Source organism: Ananas comosus, linkage group 6, assembly GCF_001540865.1.
Source record: "Ananas comosus cultivar F153 linkage group 6, ASM154086v1, whole genome shotgun sequence".
Classification (NCBI taxonomy): domain Eukaryota; kingdom Viridiplantae; phylum Streptophyta; class Magnoliopsida; order Poales; family Bromeliaceae; genus Ananas; species Ananas comosus.
In genome coordinates, this window is record NC_033626.1 from 10,889,889 (window position 1) to 10,913,761 (window position 23,873).

The window sequence follows — 23,873 nt, forward strand, 5'->3', positions numbered from 1 at the left end:
CACAAATATAGTACATGGCATCGAAGAGTTATTAAATTTTGGAGCTCGGGGGTAAGGACAAAAAGGTCCTCGTAACACTCGTCCTATATAAGAATGCGTAAAACACCAATCATATAATGATATGCATGTCTCACAACTTTGTTTTTTTGGTGTGCATGTTATATAATTGCATTTTGGTGATCATAAAAAGGAAGGATATTTTGATGTGGCATTGGTTTGAGTTGGCTTGTTACGTATATATCTTATGTAAAATGTGTTATGGAGAATAAAAAGACATGATAAGAGTTCTGATTCTTCTTCTAAATACATTCAATTTTGTAGATGTAAAATATATAATAAGAATATCTAAAACACCCATTTTAATTTGTAGCTGGAAATTAGAATATACACAGATGAGGTCTATCAAAGATCCAATAGAAAATGCTCCATGAATCTAAACAGTTACATTCACATGTACTGTTGATCAAGTAAACTATGCCATGTGTGTACCAACATAAAAGATAATTAAAAAAAACATGGAATGACATACTAAAATTCATCCTTTAAGTAAAAAACCCAGAAACTTTTGAAATTGGGGGATTAGAACTGCCTCACCTCACCAACCGTCCCAAGTCTAAGTAACAAAGAATTTGATGGTTGGTATTCGAGATCTCCAGTTCGAATCTTAATTATACATGTTCGGCTAAGTTCATTATTTTTAAAGAAATAAACAAAATGAACGAAGTGGGTATCATACTGCCGTTCTCTCTCTCTCTCAAAAAAAAAAAAAAAAAAAACTGCCTCACTTCTCTAATAATCACCATCAACTTTTTCTTTCACCAAAAAAAATATTTTTTCCACAAACCATTTTCAACTGTAACCAAGCACATGATAACGCAACAATTCCACCGTCATTAACAGGCTACTAACGTAAATGGGCCACCCAAAATCCACGGGCCCGAATCCACTTTGGGCCAAGGCCGGGTCTACTACAAGAACCCATTTGATCGGAACCGTCCATTTTGGACGGACGCGATTGCAACCGAAGTCAAACGGCCCAATCCGATTCCGACGCGCGGGAATCATGTCATGATCCGCCCCCGCGCGAAATATCCGATTTTTTTTTTTTTGCCCTTTTTTTTCCTGGGGCTATTTACTGCAGTGGCCGGCGCTGAATAGAACAGTTGCCTAGTGTTTCTCTCTCTCTTGCGTTTTCACACTCTTGTCGCTTCGCACATGGCGAAATAGAGCATATACGCCCATGTCGTCGTCTTCTTCGTGATCATCTCAACAAAACCCTTTTCCCCTCCCCCAACCCTCTTCCCCTTCCCGTTTTGCTCGGTATCAAGAATCTCTTTTCTCGGTCCAAAGATGGAGCTCAAACCCGGCATGTCCGCTCTCGTCACCGGTGGCGCGTCCGGGATCGGTAAACCCTAATTCTTTGTTCTCTTTCCTCGTAGAATTTGATGAGAAATTTGATCTTTTTTGGTGCTGGAATCGGGAAAATTTTAATAGGAGGGCGGTTCGTGATCGATGCAAAACGCGTTGAATCTTGGATTTGCAGTGGGAATTTGTATTTGGATTGCTTTGGGGTTTGATGTTGTAAACGAGTGATGCGTGACACTAATTTGGAAGTTGAAAGAATTTGGGTTTTTCAGGGTTTGATGCGAAAGTAGTGACGTATGACAAGAACTTTGGGATTTGGAATTTGGTTGTTGAACGAATTTGTGTTATTTCCGGGTTTTATTTATAAACAAGTGATCCTTAATGGAATTTTCTAGAAACGTTATAGTTATGAGGCGAAGAGTTGGCTTCGTTGATGAATGTATGCGGGGGATCATTTTATTAGAAGGATGTAGATTGCTGTAATTCGTTCCTACGATTTTTTTGAAAACTTTTATGCACGAAATGATATATCTGAAATTATATTTCTTGTGAACTTATTGCCTTACCTGTTCTTTGAATGTTAGTTTCTTTGTTAGTGTTAGTTGTTTTGAGTTTCACCACTAGCCCCTTGCGTGGTGGATGTTTTGGGTGCGGATTTTTGTTGTGTATGGTTTTTTGTTAGAAGGAAAAGGGAAGGGATAAGGCGCATTAGAATGAAAAATGCAGAGGAATTAGTTAGTGGTTAATTAATTGTTAGATAGTTTTCAATCTTTTTATACCCAAAGAGATAGAATTGATTAATCTTCAGATAGTTTTTAATCTCATTATACACGAAAAGATAGAGATAGTTACAATTCCTTATTGGTTAGATTAATCATTAAGAGATTGAGGTTATTTATGTAGTTGGATGAGAAAGACATCAGACAGGGAATGGTGAGATATACATTCGGAGGTTTAAACAGGAAGACAAATGACAAATAAAGTATCAAATCATTGTGTTTCAGATAAATATGAATTCTTTGTTGAAGAATAATATTGGAAGGGGAGTGCGGGTCCTGTTTACAGATGTAGCTGTTAGTTGTTAAATTATGAATTCTTCTTCTTGATGCCAAGGGTGGAGGTTTGGTGGTTGAGTGTTTCTTAATTTGAGAACAAGGGGGAGGGTGTTCAAGTTCTGCATTTTCATGCTGGTTACCATCGGTTATGGTAGGTTTGATGTTGCTTCATACTAAAGAGAACTTAAAGTCTGAACTTCATTACTTTAGACCAATATACAAGACGAAGGCATTTTGCAGAATGGCTTTGATTATCTCTGTAATAATCTTGGCTATAGATATTAACCGATAAACTCCGCAATTAAACTTCACCTTTTCTTTCGGCATTTCATTTTTATAATGTATCTGCATTTTTTTTTCTCATAGCTCTGTCCATTAATGTAGGTAGAGCACTTAGCTTGGCTCTCGCGCGCAAAGGTCTATTCGTGACAATTGTTGACTACTCTGAAGAGAATGGAAAGGAAGTTGCTTGCTTGGTTGAGAAGGAGAACATGAATTTCCATGCAAATCTTAACTTCCCGTCAGCTTTATTTGTTAAGTGTGATGTCACTAATTCAGGTAAAATACTCTAATACTTTTTGCATTACTTATAAATATAACCAAACTTACATATTCTGAGTTTATCTTTCTATTCTCTCAGTTGTATATTGAACACATTCAAATAAACTTCGTCTTAATCTCCTTTAGCATGGGATATCTAACTTATGATGATTTAGGAGTCCTCATGTGAATTTTGAAGTTGGATTATTTATAAGTGGTTTGGATTTATGATTTGTTGCTTGTAATGTTGCATCCTGTTACATTTTTTAATCAAATCAGAAGCTTGGAGTGCTTTTTATCAGCCAAGCAAGAAAAGGGTAGGAACCTGTCACTAATGCTCCTTCTGTAATGTACGAATCCCTTTTATTGCTAGTCTCCCTTTTCTCTTAGCATGCATATCCAATTATCTAACTCTTGCATAAATCAAGTATCCTGTCAAGAATGGCATCTCGTTAGTTCCATCTTCTCATGTTCAAAAGATTGATTACTGACAAAACATGTTGAATAGTTATCATTTAGTTGAGGTAAATCAGCTCTAACTTGAAATTTGATGTAACATCACACATTTACTGATGCTTCAACTGTGGTTATGTAAGAAACCGTATATGGTACTGCTTCACTAATATATTATGATTCACATTTGTATCTAGAGATTATTCTTTTCCAGGCAAGTGGACTGACTTAATATTCCTGTGCATTACTATGTTTAATATGGTCGCTTATGATAATGACAATATTGCCTCAAGTAATGTAAACTAGTAGCCTCGTACTTTGTATGGTTAATTGTGTGATTCCAAATATTCCATAGCAAATGTTTAGGCTTAATTAATGCGTGTTGCATGGTAAAGCTAGTTCACTGTTAGCTGATGTGCATTTAATGTGAACAGTTCTGGATAGTTGATATCAGTGCTCTAGAATGTAATTTTCTAGAGAGAGTAATAAGTCCTCTATGCCTCATGAAGCATTGGAAAATTCCTCCTGCTTGATTTCTGGATAGCATGAATATAAAGAGAATTTTATGTGTTAATTTGTACGAACAATTGTGTTTTATGCTGATGCATGCAATTTACTGTTTACATGATTGAAAGTTTTTGTTTTTATGCAAGTCTTTGCTTTTATATATTAGACACTTGATTGAGCTGGTGGGTTTAGGTGATATCGCTGCCGCTTTTGAGAAGCATATGGAGACTTATGGTGGACTAGATATCTGCATTAATAGTGCTGGAATTGGTAATACAACACTGTTTTATGAAGACAGATCCGATGGGACTGCCACGTGGAGACACACAGTGAATGTAAACCTAGTTGCAGTTATTGATTGCACTCGGATTGCGGTATGAGTCACGGTCATTCATATCTGAAATGTTAGATCTGAAGTAAATTATTATTCAGCTTTGCTAGATGTAATATTTGTGATATTTAAGTGGTCTAATTCATTAAGTAACCAAATTATGGAACTTACTTTCTTTTTTTTCCTACTGAATTATCTTATTCACACTACAGAAAGAAAGTTAGAAATTTTGTTTGGAGACTGGTTCTTCTGAAAGGCTATGTATGGCAGGTTGGTTAGTTGTTGTTACAATTCTATTGAGTTTTATAGATCTACAGACTCTTTTAAGTACTAATTGTTATGCTAATTATTATGTTGATGTAATCCATATAATTGAACTCCTTTTCTTCTTGCAATTCTGCAAAATGTCCATTTTTTTTTTTCTTCCCAGATTTCCCGTCTTATATGCAAATTATATGTGTTATTTTCCCTCCCGTTTAAGTTTTCTGTGTATTGATTTTGGAACAGAGAGAAACAGAGAGAAAATAGTAGTATGGCATATGGCAGTAATATTGCCAAGTTATGTTTCTCCCTTTCCTTTCGGCTCATGACTAATCTTGTAAAATGTACTAAATATATTTTACTACATATATATATATATATATATAGAGAGAGAGAGAGAGAGAGAGAGAGAGAGAGAGAGAGTCCGGCTACTATACTATCGATAGTACCAAACCCTTGGTACTATTGAGTTTTCTACCGTTAGATCTACCCTTTGATTATTTCCACCCGTTAGATTATACTATTAAACCAACCATCCACTCAACCCTAGGAGACCACTATCAATTTAACCGGGGACGACTATCATCCTAACCGCACATCTTTTCATCCAAAGGCCGAAAACTCAATAGTACCAAGGGCTTGGTACTATTGATAGTATAGTAGCATCTCTCTCTCTCTCTCTCTCTCTCTCTCTATATATATATATATATATATATATATATGTATAGTTACTTTATAAGTTGAACTCCCTTTGCTCAATTTTTGTTGCAATAATGTTTCACAGATTCAAATAATGCGATCTAAAAAGAAGGCTGGTGTCATAGTAAATCTTGGCTCTGCCTCGGGTCTTTATCCCATGTATAATGACCCCATCTACTCTGGTACAAAAGGTATTTTTTACTTCAAGTTCTTGGTGATGACTTAGTGGCTGCAGCCCCAACTCATTAGCAAACAATAAACTTTATGTACTAACATGCACTTTATGTACTAACATGCACTTTTCTAGCCTCGTTTGCTTAATATGTCTGTATCCTGAACTTTTGTACTCGATATCCGAGATGCTAATGGTTGCTAGCAGTCCTACAAATTGTAAGACCATCAGGTAGCACTGTGCAAGTCAAAGCCACTTTTCTGTGCATATGATTCATGATAAAAATATTAGGCAAAACACTCTACTCTCTCTCTCTCTACTCTCTCTCTCTCTCTCTCTCTCTCTCTCTCTCAGACACACACACACACACACACACACACACACACACACACACACACACACACATATCGCCTTAGTCAGGGATATGAAGGCTTTTGCATGACCTAGAAAGGCTGTGAATCTACACAAATAGATGCGCATGTGCGATTTCCTTTCAAAACTATACAGATTATGTTAGATCTTTTTATAAAAGGCCCTGACATTTCCGTAGTCAATACAATTTTGACAATGGACTGTAACATTAAAATCAAGTCTTTTCACTTTGATTTAAGTTTATCACATAGTGGATATTTATGATAGACAGATGAATACAGGAATTATTAGGCTTTATATTCTGGAAATATTTAAAATTTACCAAATCCATACCTCAGATTCACTTCATATGTCACCCTAGACTTGGCTGTTTATTTGGTAATATGCAGTATTTTATAACAGTGTTTATCCAAAATTTTTGAGTATTATTTGTTATGGAGATAGATTGGTTCTAGCATTACCTTAAAAAGGAACGAAATGCTCATTCAGTAATTTTGGTTGTTTGTAAAACTTTACTAGTAGATGATTTTGAAAGCCAAGATTTTTTTTTCTTTTTAATGCTATTGCATGACTTTTGTCTCCTTTAATTGCTATAAAATAAGACCCATTTACTTCTCCATGCAATATCTATATTGCAGGTGGTGTGGTTTTATTCACCAGATCTCTTGCACCATTGAAACGTGTGGGAATTCGTGTTAATGTGCTTTGCCCCGAGGTATTAAGTAGTTCATAACATCAAGTGAATTGTATTTTTTGATCAAGAAAAACTTTTTGTCGAGTTTTAAGCTTACTTTGAAGTATCAGATTATTGACATGAATAATTCAACTACATAGGACTGTAAATACTTGGTAGTTGGTATGCCTTGCCAGTAACTTTTCAGAGTATCATTCTCATCTGGTGGTTATCCTAGGATGGCGAGGGCCTTACTACATGAGTATCATGTTGCTCTCAAGGTGTATTGTTGCCTCTGTAAAATGTTATCTCCATTTAAGTTGTTCTTTGCCGTAGTTTGAAAAGCAGGGCCTTAGATTTTATCAGAGGTTACTTTTTGCTGACCTATCTAATTCTCGGTGTGAGCTGGTATATGTACAGTCATTAGTCATTTACTTGTTTATTACATGCACAGCCTTTCCTTTAATGTTTTGTCTATCAAATGTACTATACAAAATGACTTCATTATGTATATTTTATCCTTCATGCATATGCAACGTCTTTCTAGGCCTTTTTTCAATATATGTTGAGTAATACTGCACATTGATATCTATTAGTAATTTGAATACAACAACATCACTTTGTGTTTCTTTTTCTTTGGAGGAAAAAACTGTGTTTCTTTCTGATGGTCATATTTGCTTGAGCCACTTAGCTATTCATTTCCTTGGTGCTAAATAATGCAACAGAGATCAGTTAAGTTAATACATTATCAATAAGTTGATTAGTTACTTCTCACTATTGCTTAATGTTATAATGCAGTTTGTTCAAACTGAATTGGCATCAAAAATAAATCCCAAATTAATTGATGCAATTGGTGGATTTCTGTCCATGGAGGACGTTGTCCAAGGTATGCAATTGTGAGTTTGCCCTTTGCAGAAGTCATATAGGATTCAAATTATTGATCTTCAATATCATTATTGGTTTATCTTTTGATTTATATTGGTTGTACTTAGGTCATTACTTGTTCCTGTAGCTCTTTATGTAACTAAACTCTTGAGAAACTATCTGGATTCATTCTATTTCAGTGCATATTTTTTTAAATTAATTTTTGGTTATCTATTTATGCATCTTTGGTGGTTGTACTGTTAATATCTCTTTTATCTTCATTTATTTCTATTGAGAAGCTTGATTTTGAATCACTTGTAAATTATTGTGCATATATAAGCATATATTGATTTATATCCACAGATATTACTTGTTTGTTTTGTCTCAGTATATTGATAGGTATGTTTGTGCCGACAATGCAACTATGCGATACCACTAATGTATATGGAGGATAGGTTTGAGCCCATTACTCCTGATTAGAAATTATGTACATATATGAAGTTGCTGCCCTATTACTGAACTCGAATATATATGAATAGTAATTGATGTTCATTTAGAAACCCTTGCATGTTGGGATTATTCATCTGTAAATGATGGTGCATAATGTCAGCTGCTCTCTGTTTTGTATTTTGTTAAACATAACCTTTATTTATGTTCTTGTAGGTGCATTTGAGCTTATAAAGGATGAAAGCAAGGCTGGTGCTTGTCTATGGATAACTAGACGTAGAGGGATGGAGTACTGGCCTACTCCAATGGAAGAAAGAAAGTACTTGATAGATCCATTCAAGTCACAAAGAAAATTCACACACTCTAATTTTTCAAATATCAAGATACCTCATTCTTTTGAAAAAATGTGAGTTATGCTGCATCTCTGTCAACAAAAATTTTAGGTTACCATCTTTTCAAGTCCAATCACTTCTAGATCCTTCCTGTTCAGGTGTCAAATAAGAGTTTTCTGTAAAACAACGCACCGCTGGTTGCAGTGCCATAATCTCTCTCTCTCTCTCTCTCTCTCTCTCTCTCTCTCTCTCCTTCTAATTGCCTTCATAAATTTGATGTTGTATTATTTCTTGATAGTATTTCTTGTTTTGATTATGTAGAGTTGTTCACACTCTCACACATGATTTCCGAAGTGCCACAAGAGTTGTTCGTACACAGTTGAGATTACCCATTGAACCACAGCATGCCCTTGTTAAAATTATATATGCTGGTGTAAATGCCAGTGATGTGAGTTCCCAAAACAGCAATTTCTATTTTTTAGTTACCGTAGTTTACTTGCTTCGTGCTTGCTCAGTGTGAATCACGTGCATGGCAGGTAAACTTTAGCTCTGGACGTTACTTCAGTGGCAATGCAAAGGAAGTTGCTTCACGCCTTCCTTTTGATGCTGGTTTTGAGGTTTCCTGAAATCTCAAACTTTTAACTTCAAATTTGATTTGTATTTATCATGCTTTGCTCTCAGTGATTCTTACTTTTAATGTAAATTATGAAGTTCATTTACTGTCTGAGTGCTTGATTCGGTAGAAAATGCTACAGTGTGGCATGATATTTCATGAATAGTTAGAGAAATCATGCCAATTTTGATTATGTACTGTTGAGTAGCAGCTCATTCATTCCTTATATCTTTTTTATGCAGGCTGTGGGCATAGTTGCTGCTGTAGGTGACTCAGTCACTCATGTGAAAGTTGGCACACCTGTCGCTCTTATGACTTTTGGCAACTATGCTGAATTCACACTGGTATCTTTGTCTCGTTTGTGATTTGACCTTTATTATTTCTTTTCAATAATGCCTACTCTGCTATATTTTAAGTGTATGAATTGCTATCACCCATTACCTCTTTTCTTTAAGTCTCCACTTTTAATCACAGGCTCCAGCAAAACATCTTCTTCCTGTGCCAAGGCCAGCTCCTGAGGTCGTAGCAATGCTAACATCCGGCTTGACTGCTTCCATTGCTTTAGAAAGGGTATGAGATGTTATTAAAAGTTTAGACAAGTCGTGTTTCTGCTTTGCATTTTATCTTTTGTTTTCAGCAACTTTTGGTCTTGTTTGGTTACACATTTTTTTCTGTTTTTTAAACTCAAATTCTATGCAACTGATGAGCTGATGATAGGCTTTTCTATTCTTGTTTTTGTTTGGTTAGCTTGCTAACCCACCTTTTCTTAGAAACTACAAAGAAGTGAAAAAAGATTCTAGTAAGGTTTTATTTTTTTTCCCTGGGCAAACAAATCCCATAAACATATAGATTGCAAACTATTCCACATCCATTGCTGCATTTGACATAGAATTTGACTTAAATAAGAAAAAAAGCAGAAGTGTACCAGCTGAGTCTTTAGTTATTCCATGGTTTAAGAATAGTCTAAAATTTGCTATGATACCCAGGAGATGTAATGTCTCTCTAGTGTGTAGTGTGTAAATATATCTTCTGTATTCCTAGGCAGGACAGATGGCATCTGGCCAAGTAGCTTTAGTGACAGCAGCAGCTGGTGGTACTGGTCAATTTGCAGTTCAGGTCAGTAACTGTTATGTTCACATCTTTATTCAGAAACCAGAATTCCTTGCTTTGCTACAAACTTTTTCCTTCGCTTAATTCATGGTTCTTATTGTCTACTAAGTGGCTTACTTTGTGATAAATGTAAGCTTACATAACTAAAAGAACATTAATAGTTACATAAACTTTTAAAAATAACCTAAAAAGAAATACATTTCTGAATCCATAGAAAAGATATATGAAGGGAACAGATGATGTATTCTAGATTTCTACAAACCAAGAATAAAAGTTGACTAGCAGAGCTCAACTCGGCCTTTTACACAGTAGATGTGGTTAGCTATCTGAGTCCTCAAAAGAAAACCTAATCAAAACATCATACTTATTTATCATCTAATTCTGTTTCTACTTTCTCATCATATTATACTTTCCATATTCCCCATACAGTTATATTTTGGATAATTCTCGCAATTTGTTGATTCAGGCAATTACAATGGTAATATAGGTACATGATGCTAAACTCGTAACTTCGCTGCTGGGAAAGATTCCACTTAATATGCTTAAATTTCTCTTTCTTTGGCTTCTGTTCTCTTTCTGTTGTGCAATAGTTTCTAACTTGATTTCTCTGCCATTTGATATATCCAAATGCCTTGTTTTAGTTAGCAAAATTGGCTGGAAACAAGGTGGTTGCAACATGTGGAGGTGAAAGAAAAGCTGCATTGTTGAAGTCCTTTGGAGTGGATCGTGTGATAGACTATAGAAAGGAAAAGATAAAAGATGTATGCCTACCAGCTATCTTCTTTTTTCCTTCATGGTTATGCCATTACAAATTATAGGAGTCAGTATGTGAATTTTGTTATCTATTGGTTTCTCTTAACTATTTGCTTGTTGATGATGGTACTTTATTCTACCAATTTCACTTTTACAATTGGTTAAAATACTTGAGTAGAAGATTCATTTAGGAGAATAAGATTTGCTTTTGTTCAAACTTGGTCGGTAGAAATCATTTTATCAGCCTGTTTTTTTCTTTTTGAAAACAAATATATAAATAACTTTTAGCACTAAATCTACCATTAAAATATTTGTCACTTAAATGCCAGTATGATCATTCTTGTTGCAAGAAGTAGAAACAGTTAATTCATCACATTTTTGTCTGGCCATGCAAGCAACAGCCCATTTTATTGTCAGCCTCAGGTAGAAATATGTATGCAACATAACAAAATTCTATTTGTGAAGTTAAAGTTGTTACTCATTGATTGTAAGTTGACTATGTTCCATAATTCAAGTAATAATAACTAGCACCCTCTCCATAAATCATTCTGTTCAACTTAAGTGTGACAGTGAAAGTTGCATTATTTTTTATTTACGCTTGATGGAAACTTATTTACTGTAACCTTCATCCAAAATTTGTGCCTGAATAAGGAATCTCATTCTTCTCTTAAACTTATTTTGTTTGCTCTAGGGAAAAAAAAAAAAGGAAAAAGAAAATAAAGTTCTTCGCTATTTGTATAGTTTTTTTATTTTTCCAGCACCCTGCGATTTGACTGCTTTCCACATCCTGCGATTTGAGTGCTTTCCACAATGTACGGCATAAGTAAAATCTAATTTACTCGACATCATTGGAATTACTGGGTTCTTTTGCTATTTTCTTTCCCTTTCTTTTTCTTTGAATTAAAGCACGAGTATGTTTCTGCATTTTATATAACTTTTCCGTTAATTTTTCTATGGCGTGTTATTTGTATTCTTTGAGAGGACTTCTAAATAAACGTTCTGAGCGCTGTATGTCTCATATAATTCATTTGCTTATTGCTTTGCTATGTTATTTGTTTTTTGAGGAATAGGTAGCACGCTACCCGCTTTATTCATTGAATTGGTGAATTAAGCTACAAGTGTGGGGCAGCCAGGCCCCGAGTTTGTGATATGTTATTTGTGATAGCAAATTTGTGACTGTTTCCTGTATATTCTTCAGGTTTTGAAGAAAGAATATCCAAAAGGTGTTGATATCATCTATGAATCTGTAGGTGGAGAAATGTTTGATATCTGCTTAAACGCTCTTGCGGTTCACGGACGGCTCATTGTGATAGGCATGATCTCTCAGGTAGTTTCGGCAATTGGTCAATCAAATTGATTCGGCAAACTTGTCAAAATTATTAAGATTACTCATGACAGGAAAAAAAATAATATGCGGTGCATCTCATTGTTAAGAGTTATTGAGTATGTAGTATCCCTCTCACATCCATGTCACATAAAAGCCTTAGCATTAATGTGGATATCACCTTATCGCTACAACTTGTGCCGTGATTTTGTTCTCAAGTTCACGAACCGCTTTCATTTATCTTTTGTCACAAATATTTAGAGAGATTTGGGAGAAAGAAAGGTTAGACAGGTGATGGATTACACATCTTGTATACAATTATTCTTTGGATGCTCTTTTTAGCTTATGAACCAACTCGATGGATTTTCAGTATCAAGGAGAGCATGGGTGGAAGCCTTTGAACTACACGGGGCTGTGTGAAAAGATCCTCGCAAAAAGCCAAACTGTGGTATGATTTACGCTGTAAACTCTTAAAATTTGGAACTTTGAATTGTCTTTTATTGCCGTGAGATTCAAATTTGGTTTTTTATTGATTCCATTGACTTGATAATTCTTTCTTTTTACTAGTCAAATGTATTATTTGGGAATTTGGTTCATGTATAACCATTGTTGTTTTGCAATTTATTTCAGGCTGGGTTTTTCCTTGTACAATATGCCCACTTGTGGCAAGAGCATCTGGATAGACTTTTTGATCTTTTCAACTCTGGAAAGCTTAAGGTACTGTATTCTCTTCCTGACACTTTGCACCATTTTTTTTGGTGATTGATTGAAATAATCATCAAATATCATTCTGGGTATAGCTCACTAACACAAAACAAATATTATGCCATAGCAAACATCAGACATTCTTTACTCACACAAACAAATATCATTCTGGGTATAGCCTGCTAAACATTGACGAATACAGTGATTAAAAGGAAAATGTCGAAATACTGGACTATTGGTTTTATTAGAAGCCTAGCTTCTTGTTTCTGTTTCTCTCTATTTTTTTTTTCCATTAACTAAGAAATATAGTCCTCTGGCTTGTGATTCTTGCAAGTCTTGCTGTTCTTTCAGATACTAAGTCCCGTTCACAGTTACAGTCACTGGCTTTTAGAACTTTTTTGCCCCTCTTTATGTTACCAGTTTTAGTGCCTCTAGTTTGGCGATAAATAATAATATAACCTTCTATAGTAATTCTTCGGTTCTTTTGTGAGCAAACTTTCTTTGTAAGATGTCAGTATTTCTATTTTAATTTTCAGGCGCTAAGACGCCAACAGGTGCACTCATGTAAACCCTTTTCCATATTTAACTCATTCATTGCATGAGTTCCAAATAAAATGCTCTTAGTGTATAGGAAATGTTGCAGCTATTGCCATCAACTATTTGAACTATAGAATCCCTAAGGAACTGACACAGTAGCCTGGTAAGCTTGAGCACAATGATGAATGATGAATCCAAGGATTTAAGTGCCGGCCGTGCCTGTACGGCATGTACCATGCCACCAAGAAAGGGGCATGGTATAAGGGGGGTAACGGACCCCCCCTCTGTGCAGCAGCACGCAGGGCCGTGCCGCACGAGACAGAACAGCACGGCGATGCGTACCGCGGCACAGTGCCGTGCCAGCACTGTACAATTTTTTTTTTTTTTTGCTTTTTTTTTTCTCTCTTTTTGTTTTATTTTTTGGGGTACCCAAAGTGTTCTGGATACCCTACAACCCCCAAAAAAATAAATCGAAGATCTATTTATTAGGCAAGTCAAAAAAAATTATAATTTATTTTTTTGTTTATCAATATAGGGCAAATTTTTAATTTGCATATCCAATCCCTCCGCTTTTACCACAAACATTCATTTTTTCTTCACAAATTATTTTATCAAAATTTGTCGCACCGTGAAACTTTTGCCAAATTAGGAAAACAAAATCGAACTCAATAAATAAATTTTAAGGCACATCAAATATAAAATTTAATTTATGCGTTAGAAAATTGAAAATACTGATAAAATTAAAAGTTAAATTAAATTAATTGATACTTAAATTTATTTAATTTATTTGTCATATAATTTATCGCTTAATTTTTTTGGTAGACCTACTAATTTTTTTTAAAAATTAATTAAAAAATAATTTTTTAAAATAATTTTAAAATAATTTTTTTGTATTTTATAAAAGAAAGACTAATATGGTCAAAAGAAAAAAGACAAAAAGATATCTTTGCATTTTAAAAATTCAAACCTATAAAAATTTTTATTCTGCATCAGATATAGTTGTACTTTACATACAAGAAAGCTTACAAGTATGTTAATTGATGAGTACAGTAAGCTATACATAGCAAATATTCATAATATTAGATTAAATTTTAAAATAATATTATAAGAGTTTACTGAAACCAAAAAAATTGAAATAAGTCCGTGCCAAAACGTGCCAGTAGAAGGTCATGCGTATCCATCGGTACGCAAGTGTACCATGTGTTGGCACGGAAACGTGCCGGTGCCGTACCGTGCCAGGCAGACAGCGGCACGCTCCCGTGCCACGATACTTTAAACCTTGGATGAATCATTCATTGTACTTTTCCATGGTTTTTTACATGGTTTCATAGAGTTCTTTCGTTTTGATTCTTGCTAGTGTGAATGAACTAAACTTGATAAGAAATTTTGATTCTCTTCACCATAATCCATTACGGTGGTTATATATTTTGCTAGGTTTATATTTTGGATCTGCAGACACTTTCTTTATGACCATTCGTCTGTTGCATGCAATAGGTTGCTGTTGATCCCAAGAAATTCCTGGGCGTTGCTTCTGTTGCTGATGCGGTTGAATATCTTCATTCTGGCAAAAGCCTTGGCAAGGTATTTTTGTCTCTATGAGAAATTGCAAAAGAAATAATAAAAATGTAACTGTTTCCATTCAAGTCGATTTTAGTTTTTCAGAACTAACAGTTGATTGACACCATCCTACAAACTTCACAGGTCGTCGTGTGCATCGATCCTACATTTAGTCAGAAACCATCTAAACTATAATTTCGTGATTTCCATCTGGATGGTGGAGGAAATTATACTGGGACGAGTCGGCATACTTGCATTTGGGACCAGGAAATAGTTCGGAAGTGGTTTTGTTGTCCATCTTCGTCTACCAGGTGGGCTTTAGTATATTTTATTCGAATGACTTTGGGAGTTCGTCGTGCAAGCAGCTCAATAATGTAACTAGTTCACAAAAAAAGATGGTGCACGAACAATAAAGTGATGTTATGTCTTTTCATGTAGCAATAAATGTTGTAAATCAGAGGTAAAATTATAATGAAGCCAAGGGGAAGTTGACTATTTGTGTTATAATCAAAACCAGGGCTGTTTTTTCATCTAGCCTCCTAAAAAAAATTTATTTTAAAAATAGCTCCAGCAAATTTATATGTATACTTTTGGTCCTTATCCTGCTACGCAGACACCACGTTAGCGTCACGCGCCCGGAGCTGAGACGGTGTTAAATTGAACACGGTAAATCATTCACTGTGTCCAAACATGGTAAATAGTTTACCGTGTCTTGAGAAAATAGACATATATGTATTTTTCGCAATATAAATATTGAAAAGAGGAATAGGGGGTAGGGATGTCAATGGGTATGGATACCCGAAATATTATCCGAATTCAAACCCGAATAAATTATTTATATACATAATTTATTTTTATTTATTTATACAATATATAAAATATTTAATAATTTTTATCCTTTAGATCTTCATCCAACGATATGAATTTTTAAAACCCACCGGGTCCGTGTTCGGGTTTCGGGTTTTTGGTCGAGTATAGATTTAACCCATCGGGTTGGGATCCGGATTCGGGTTTTAATTTGATTTTCGGATTCGGGTTCAGATTTTTGAAAAGGAGAAGAGGAGGAATATAAATATGAAATACGGTGAACTATTCACCGTGTTTGAACACGGTGAATGATTCACCGTTCAACTTGCTAAGCAAGCTCCCAGTCCGCCCACGTGGCGTCTGCGTGGCAGGGATAGGATCATTTTTGTAATTATAAATTTGTTGGGACTAGTTTTAAAATAAAATTTTTTCAGAAAGCCATTTGCAAAAAATGCCCTCAAAACAATTATAATTAAGAGCTTGATTTTCTGCAAAGCATTGCTATATTGTCAAACGGCTCTCCTAGTGAGCAGGGCTTTAAGTGGCTATCTGCGTGGGTTGTGCCCACCATTCCATATTGTGCAGACAAGATATTGGCAAAATACGACTGTTATGCAAGTAATATGATTCAAAATATTTTTTAAAAAGTAATTAGTAGTTATTTCAATAAAATACAAAAGACTTACAAAAACATGTAATAAACAAATAAAATCTATTGATGTACAAAAATAAATATTTTATGTTTGTGTAGGCATATATATATATATATATATAAAAAGAGAGAGAGAGAGAGAGAGAGAGAGAGTTGAGCTGGAATACTATTAGTAGCAAACGGGCTCCGTTGTCATCCATTTGTTTTCGATGATAGAGCCTCCAAATTGACGATCGGCACCGTTGAACATGATCTATACCACTTAAAGTATTTAGAAACTAAATTTCAAATTTTTTCGACATTATTAATCTAATGATCAAAGGGTTTCAAAATGTGTACTTTTAATGGTCGATATGAGGCGTTTTCTCGTTTGACGGTGTAAAGATATTCAAATCAATTGAATTTTGGTTAGAACATTTTTTAAATAATTTAGAACAAGATCTATACTCTCGATCTTAATTATAAGATTCATATCATCACTTGTTAAAGGATATTTATTCTCAACCGTTCATTTTTGTGTCCACTTGATGGACAAGAGAACAATATCGAAAAAGCATGAAATTTGATTTCTAGATGATTCAAGTGGTATAGATCATATTCAATGATGCCGATTGTCGATTTGGTGGCTCCATCATCGAAAACAAATAGATGACAACGGAGCTCGTTTGCTACCGATAATATTCTAGACTCTGTATATATATATACACTATTGTGATATGTATGATATACATCGTGCTGTACCTTACCTCGTAAACCTCGCAAATAAGTTTCTAGCCCAAAACCGTGGGACCGCTCTTAAACTTTTATCAAAAAGGTTGTTTAAAAGTGTAAGCAGCTATGGATTGCACCTGCGCTTAAAAGTGGAAGCAACTATGGATTGTACCTGCGTTGTCCCAGTAGCGGCAGCTTAGTTCCTGAAAAAATTACGCGCACAGTTTGATTCCTGAACGCTCGCATGTTACAGTTCATCGTAGGCTACTAATAAAACGTAGGGTGTGTGAATGTGATTCCCCAAAGTGCGAGGTAATTTAGAAATAACAATCACAAATATGTTCAATAGCTATATTATTCCCAAAAAAGTCCAAAATTTACATCACATAATGTACAGTTTTGAGAAAGATGTTAGCACCGCATATAGAAAGCTAAAAGTAACTCACAGCTGTCAAACACGATTCTTCCTGTTTCCACTCCATATTTACAGAATATCCAGAAGGCCAAAAAGTTTCTATAGTCTCGATCGTCGTAGATATCTGATAGGATTTAAAGAACTGTTTCTCCGGCTAGTCACAAATGTCTGTCGGCCTTTCAGAGCCATTCCAGGCTTAATGTCCCAATCTTCAATTCTCTTTGGAATGCAAACGTCGAAAAGGATTTGGCTGAGGACACCCTGGGGATTAATGCTAGGTCGATCAAAAATTTCACCCTGTTGCTTGTTGAGCGATGGACCTGCTTCTTTCCTTTCATTAGATTCCATTGAGCTCGGTAGGAAGAAATGGTCACTGGGCCCGTTTGCTACCCTTTTTAGGCTCTCATTCGAGCTTGCGGCTGCTTCATGAAGATTGCATACCGATTGTGATATCTTGTAGCAGGGGCCACTAATGCTGGTTGTTTTGCTATGCAGTTGGCTTCTGTGGCAAGAGGTTATGAGAGCTTTCGCCAGCAACTCGGCTACAGCAGTTTGATACTCAGCAGGATGCACCTTGTAATGGCCTGCAAATGATTGAGAAGATTTGTACAGTGAGTGAAATAATAAACCGAGTCACAATTCGACATCAGGTGAACAAGGAACGAGAAGAAATAAAATACAAATGCAGCTCATCTTATAAAATGATTTCATAATTATTTCATCTTCCGAAACTCCTTTACATAGCTCGAAGTCCGACTAATTATCACGATAGCTGCCTCAATAACAATTCCAAATTGGGCAGTTTATTGGACTCGGTCACTTTTTCAGAAGTCAGTTTGTCTAGAAAGAGAAAAGTAAAAGGATACTAGTTTGTCCAGATCAAGCAAGGTAGTTGCATTTTACATTTTTACTATATTAACACTATATAAAGCTTATCATGTTGTAAAGCTTTGCCTCCATTAAATGGAACGATACAAATAATTTGGATAATTCATCTAGCATAGAGTTTAAGCCATGCACTCTTTGGCAATGTGACATACTGCAATTTTTGGTTATTGGATATGATGCTACTTGTAGATTTCATGAAACAGTGTGGTAACTACAGATATGGACAGCAACCTAAAGTTCATTAGCATAAATGTACAGTTTTTTCAGGTGATGTCAACTCCAGCCTTTAACAGCATATCTTCTAGACATAACACTTATCTGATAAGCTGTTTTAAAAAAGCATCTATCAAGCGCAAAAACAGAGTAATTCACACAGCTGTGCCAAGTGAATTTGCAACAGTTTGCAAAATATTTTTCATAAGAAACAGATTAGTTTTTTCAGCATGCCTTACAATCAAGACAATAGCTCAACAAATTAAGAAAAAGGAGTTAAGAGCGCACCTAAATGAGGTGAATTTCTCCAATTTACTAGTTTAACATCTCCACCATTATCTAGTAGATGTTGCGTAAAACTGGAGACAATTTGGTAGGGGGCTAAGTCATCGTCTTCTGAACAAAATATAAGAAATGGACCTATGCCCTGCATAATTAGGATACAGAAATCCAGTATTAAAAACAGTATAAAGAAACTATTTAGGAGATGGGAAGCAGCAAACTATGGCTCGGGCTAAACGAAGTCTTACAATTGATGAGTATAGAATCTGCCAGTATTCAGCACGTTGTGCTTCAAGTCTGTTTAAGAAGAGAGTATCCAAACCAGATGCAAAGGCTTTTCCCATCCATGATGTTATCTTTGGTTGCTGAGACATCAGAGGAACAGCGGGATGGAGGAATAATTGGGTGCCCACATCACTGGTAAAATCGACCGGACTGGAATCGAAAATTTGTCCACAAATAGAGTCTCTTACCAGTCGATACTCATCCTTTTAAAGGAAAACGAAAAACTGTAACACTTTATCTTTAAGATAGTTACTTCAATAATGTAAAACCCAGAAAGGGATTTAAATTTCTGCTGTTCCTAGTATTCAAAACCTAAAAATGTAACAAGAACCAGTCCCAGTTAATTCATGAATTAAAAGTTCATGAATTGCAAATTCGTAGTTGCTATAGCAACATAACATGAATACTGTGTCTTTGATGCACAACACTGACAGATTGAACTACAATTAATGAAAGCTGATGTAAGTGAACTAATCTACACCATACATCTTCGAAAAGTTTTGTCACATCACATGCTAGATGTCTACCTAATTTTCCATTGAGGACATTATGAAAACAAATGCCCGAAATGGTATAAAACAAAATAAGCTTACCAGATTAAACCCTCCACATCTTCCATCAAGTAACTGCAAAAAAACAAAAAGGATAGACCGTTTTCTTAGTTCTCAGGAAACGGAAGGTTAATGATTCCCTAACAAAACTCAAACTCGAATAATGAATAAAAAACAGGCAAATTGCAATAGGTTATGCATTTTCCGGCTAGCTCTGATGTTCTCACCTGAAGAAACTTGTACATGCATCCTTTTGATCCAGCAGAAAAGGTAGCTAGCACAATAGGTGATGGTCTAATCTTTAGTTCCTGATACATTAAACTTGTCACTTTAGCTGTTACTAGAGGTAGATGGCACTAGCATTTGAATTGCACTAAGTAAGATGACTGAGTCACAAATGATGCAAAGCCCATTGCAGTAGCTCATTGGAGCTAATATTTGGTATGGCCATCTAAGGAACACAACTTTGAGTAAGAAGGATGATTCAACTACCATTGATGGCATATGAAATCACAAGTTTGATTGTAGCATAACTAGTGATGCAAATTTGGTGCAAGATATAGTGTAAAGTAGGCCAATTGCACATGGAAAAGAGTTTCCAACCTTAGCAAGCTCATCAAGAACACCGCAGGCAAGTGATGTGGCCTTCTCGGGGAAGAATCTGCAAAGAATGCTAATTAATATTCATAAACGTTTAACAATAACAGTAAACAGAAACATTCCTTATGAGATAAACAAAAAGTTACTACTATATGTATGTTTCCAAACATAACATAGCCGAATAAAAGCACAATCAGGAACTTCTCAAAATTCGCAATTTAACAGGAACAGGACCAAACTAAAACTGGTCCAAATATTACAATTTGAGGGAAGCTATAAGATATCCTCCTCTTCAAATTACAATATGCTCAAGCAGTACTAATCCAGCAATTTTACTACCAATGTTTCACTAAAATTTGGATTTTTATCAGTAAATAACCCTAATAAAGCAGGATTTCCACACTAATAGAAAATCAGTCAAAAGATATAATATCTAACAGAAATTAAAACCCTAAACAAGTAATTCGGTAACTATGAGAGAGAGAGAGCGAGCGAGCGAGAGAGAGAGAGAGAGAGAGAGAGATTACAGGGTGAGAAATTCGGTGTGGCAAATGAGGCAACGCCATCCAAGAGACCAATAGAGATCAATATACGGCCTCAGATGCTTCTCCTCGCTCCATAACCACGCGAAAACCACAACAATCCCCTTCACCTCCCTCGTCCCCGCTCCCTCCGCTCTCCCCCAGTAGAATCGCCCCCCATTCCCCCACATTTCTCCCGCAATCCCCGACCCAATCTCGATCGCGAAACCCTAATTCTCGTCTCGTAGAGCCAATCGAAGAGCTCGAGGATCGGATCGAGAAACCCTAATCTCGTAGAAAAATGGGGGGAGAGGAGGATGTTGACAAAAAATTGGAGCTAAAGGCTCCGCGAATGTGGTTCTCGTGGCTTTAAATTATCGGATAGTGTCGACGCTATCGTGCGCACGCTCGCTAACGTGCGCGCCTGCGCAGGATAAGCACCGGCGCGTTCGCCTTGCGATGTGGACGAAGGGGACGGCGCAGGATATAAGCTAAAATGCGCCGGAGAGGTGTGGATTTAACCACGGATTTGAATTTGGATAAGAATTTGTTATGGAAAGGTCACGTTTGGGGTGCTAAATTTGGTAACTAATTACTTAATTGGCAAATAATGTGTATTCATCTAATCCGATCAAATCTATTATCTACGCTTAGCTGTTCCTGGTCTTGTTGCTAAGATTTTTAATCTGACATTTCACATTCTTTACATGTCGCTTATTTTTTATTTTCATTTATAGCCAAAAATAACACTCGTTGAGTCTATAAATCAATGCGATATTTATTCGTCTACACGCATGCACTCGATAGGGTGGTTAGTATGAATATATGGGATGAATTAGAACTAAAGTGAAACGCTTTTAAGAGTTCAAATTAGTAAATCATAATAAGATTTCAATTATTCGAAATCGAAATGAAAAAGTGAGTTAATTTAATGGACTAATAGTGGAATCTATCCTCACCTGCTCTAGCATCTTATTCCGTGATTTTTAGGAATTTGTAATTATTAAAAAAGAACAGGACAGGTGGTAAATTTTAGAAAAGAGGGGATATTATTATAACTTTATAAGGAAGGAATTGAGTGTGTCCATGAGCTTATCCGTGAAGATAACGCTTTGTGATTGGATGTGTCCTGCTGTCCGCTTTAAGTTTCGTGTTTGAAACGGACAATGTTGAATAAATATATTTGGCTAAATTGTACCATCCGACCGCAAATTACGAGGCCCATAATATTTTAATTTTTAAAATTTTTCTAAATTATGAATAATTTTGAATCCACTGTTTAATATTTTAAATTTAAATATTTTAATTTATTTTTTAAATTTATTTAATATGAAACGGTCAACGATACTTTAACTTTAAAATTTAAGTTAATTACTTATTTTATTGAATCAATAGTTGTGAGAATTACATAAAATATACTGTCTAAATCTGTAAAGATAAATGATGCATTTAAATTTTACAGTCAGAGTATTATTAACTGAATCAAATCAAACAAATTGAAATATTAGATAGTAATATGAAAAATTTAAAAGGTTGGATAGGGAACTCAAAATGGTTTATAGTTAGGTAAGTTTTGTATATTTTAATCATAATTTATTATAATTTTTAGCCTGAATTTGTCAAAATGTTGTAATCAGGTCTTACAGTGTAATTTAATTGACTAAATACTAATAGATTGCTGGTGTGATAATGATACAACAACATTAGAATTAACAACATAAGAATAATTAAGATGCCACACTATCAGTACATCAGTGACATATTATTATTTAACCAATAAAATTGCATGGTGAGACGATTGCAACACGATCGAAAGTTCAAATCAAAAATTACAACAAATTAAAATTTGAAAACTAAAACGTCAGATGACTTATAGTTTGAGGACCAAATGTGCAATTTAAGCTTGTAAGATTACCATATAGCCAACATATATTACGTTGAATATGAATAAAATATTATGTAGCCAACACGCCCTCGTCCAAGATAGGGCGTGTTGTGTACTTGTGTCTACTGTAGGATGTAATATTATGTTGAATATGAATAAAATACTATCTAAGCAATATTTTTAGAGACAAATATTACGTTAAAACAGTATTAGGTAATCTCATTGAGGCACGTTACTAATGGAGTGAGTCAACTAATTAGGGCATAATTTGCTCCCTCTCGACCACAAGTTTTATTTTTCTATCACCTTCTTATTCTCGTAGGGTTACAATATAAGACAATCCCTTTGTACCATTCATTAATGATTCAATAATTGCTTTTGTTTCCTTTCAATTTACAAGCAAAATGATGAGTGAAAAAGTAACATTGAGAAAAAGGAATCTTTGGCCTCATTCTTACTAGGGTATATTGTGCTGATAGTCCCTGAAGTTTCACTCAAATTTATCTTATATATATTTATTACTGGCATTAATTAATTTATCTTATATTTTTACGACATAAAGTTTGCCGATTCTTCATCCAATTAATGCTTTTAATCTTACATTTCAATTTATAAACAATTTTAAAAATGTTACTTAAATCTATAAGTGTATAGTGCATAAAAATAGTTGTCCTCAACACCCAATATGCATATAAATTAAAATAGAACTATTTAAAGCTTCAGATTGCTAACGCAGGAATCGAAAGTTTGAGCACCAAAATAATATGTAGCTGAAGGTTCAGAGACCAGTGTAGTTGGCCTTCCCAATAAGAGCTACTCCATGAAGACAACTTGGAAAATGCTTTGCAGAATACATAGCTTGAATAATATATATGTTTTCTTTTCCATTATTTTGTCTGCAAACTAAGAGAAACTATAATCTGATGCAACATTTTCCATTTATGTTCCATATTTAGAAAGTTTATCTTTTGATAGAAGAAGTTGAAAAACTGGAGTAATCAACTGATAATTTCCTTATGAACAAAAGAACTGTTATGCCCATCTACTAAATAGGATTAAACTCTTAAAAAGGCAGTTTGGTTCAAAATTTGTAATATTCCGAATATATTGTATAATTTGTACTTGAATTAACAAATCTGTTGGTTGGAAGGTTATTAAAAAATAACCTATTTTACTATTTCACTAACACTTTTTATTGAATGATAATAATGTAATGATTGAACCCACTAGCAATAATAACTCGTTGGATCTAAACCATCGGTCCAAAATGCTTAAATCCATTTATTATTATTAACATGTGAGGCTCATATATTCTAATCAGAATTATTTTTCCATCCGATGCGAGACTATTGGAGTGTTACAAACTCCCTTGTTTAGACCATAACGTTTTCGT

The 23,873-nt window shown here is 35.0% G+C and overlaps 2 protein-coding genes across 2 annotated transcripts; one reads left to right on the forward strand and one right to left on the reverse strand.

Annotated features, from left to right (window-relative positions):
• LOC109711716 (probable quinone oxidoreductase) lies at positions 1,153–15,183 on the forward strand. Its single transcript, XM_020234897.1, has 18 exons — positions 1,153–1,405; positions 2,805–2,978; positions 4,113–4,294; positions 5,297–5,402; positions 6,394–6,470; positions 7,227–7,314; positions 7,956–8,145; positions 8,393–8,519; positions 8,608–8,688; positions 8,927–9,028; positions 9,159–9,254; positions 9,726–9,800; positions 10,436–10,555; positions 11,746–11,874; positions 12,242–12,319; positions 12,502–12,588; positions 14,608–14,694; positions 14,815–15,183. Exons 1-18 carry the CDS (start codon positions 1,351–1,353, stop codon positions 14,863–14,865), a joined length of 1,905 nt encoding a protein of 634 aa, XP_020090486.1. The 5' UTR covers positions 1,153–1,350; the 3' UTR covers positions 14,866–15,183.
• On the reverse strand, positions 17,165–20,940 carry LOC109711948. The gene is made up of 7 exons (XM_020235329.1): positions 20,602–20,940; positions 20,078–20,135; positions 19,702–19,782; positions 19,517–19,549; positions 18,887–19,126; positions 18,645–18,783; positions 17,165–17,839 (listed from the first exon to the last, which is right to left on the reverse strand). The coding sequence occupies exons 1-7, from the start codon at positions 20,784–20,786 to the stop codon at positions 17,355–17,357; spliced, it is 1,221 nt and encodes a 406-aa protein (XP_020090918.1). The 5' UTR covers positions 20,787–20,940; the 3' UTR covers positions 17,165–17,354.

Coding starts and splice junctions, on each gene's coding strand:
- LOC109711716 (XM_020234897.1), top strand. CDS start 1,351: ATGGAGCTCAAACCCGGCATGTCCGCTCTCGTCACCGGTGGCGCGTCC. Junction 5,403..6,393: donor CATCTACTCTGGTACAAAAG/GTATTTTTTACT, acceptor TCTATATTGCAG/GTGGTGTGGTTTTATTCACC. Junction 9,029..9,158: donor ACTATGCTGAATTCACACTG/GTATCTTTGTCT, acceptor TTTTAATCACAG/GCTCCAGCAAAACATCTTCT.
- LOC109711948 (XM_020235329.1), bottom strand. CDS start 20,786: ATGTGGGGGAATGGGGGGCGATTCTACTGGGGGAGAGCGGAGGGAGCG. Junction 19,783..20,077: donor TTCTTGATGAGCTTGCTAAG/GTTGGAAACTCT, acceptor TTAATGTATCAG/GAACTAAAGATTAGACCATC. Junction 19,550..19,701: donor GCATGTACAAGTTTCTTCAG/GTGAGAACATCA, acceptor GTTTTTTTGCAG/TTACTTGATGGAAGATGTGG.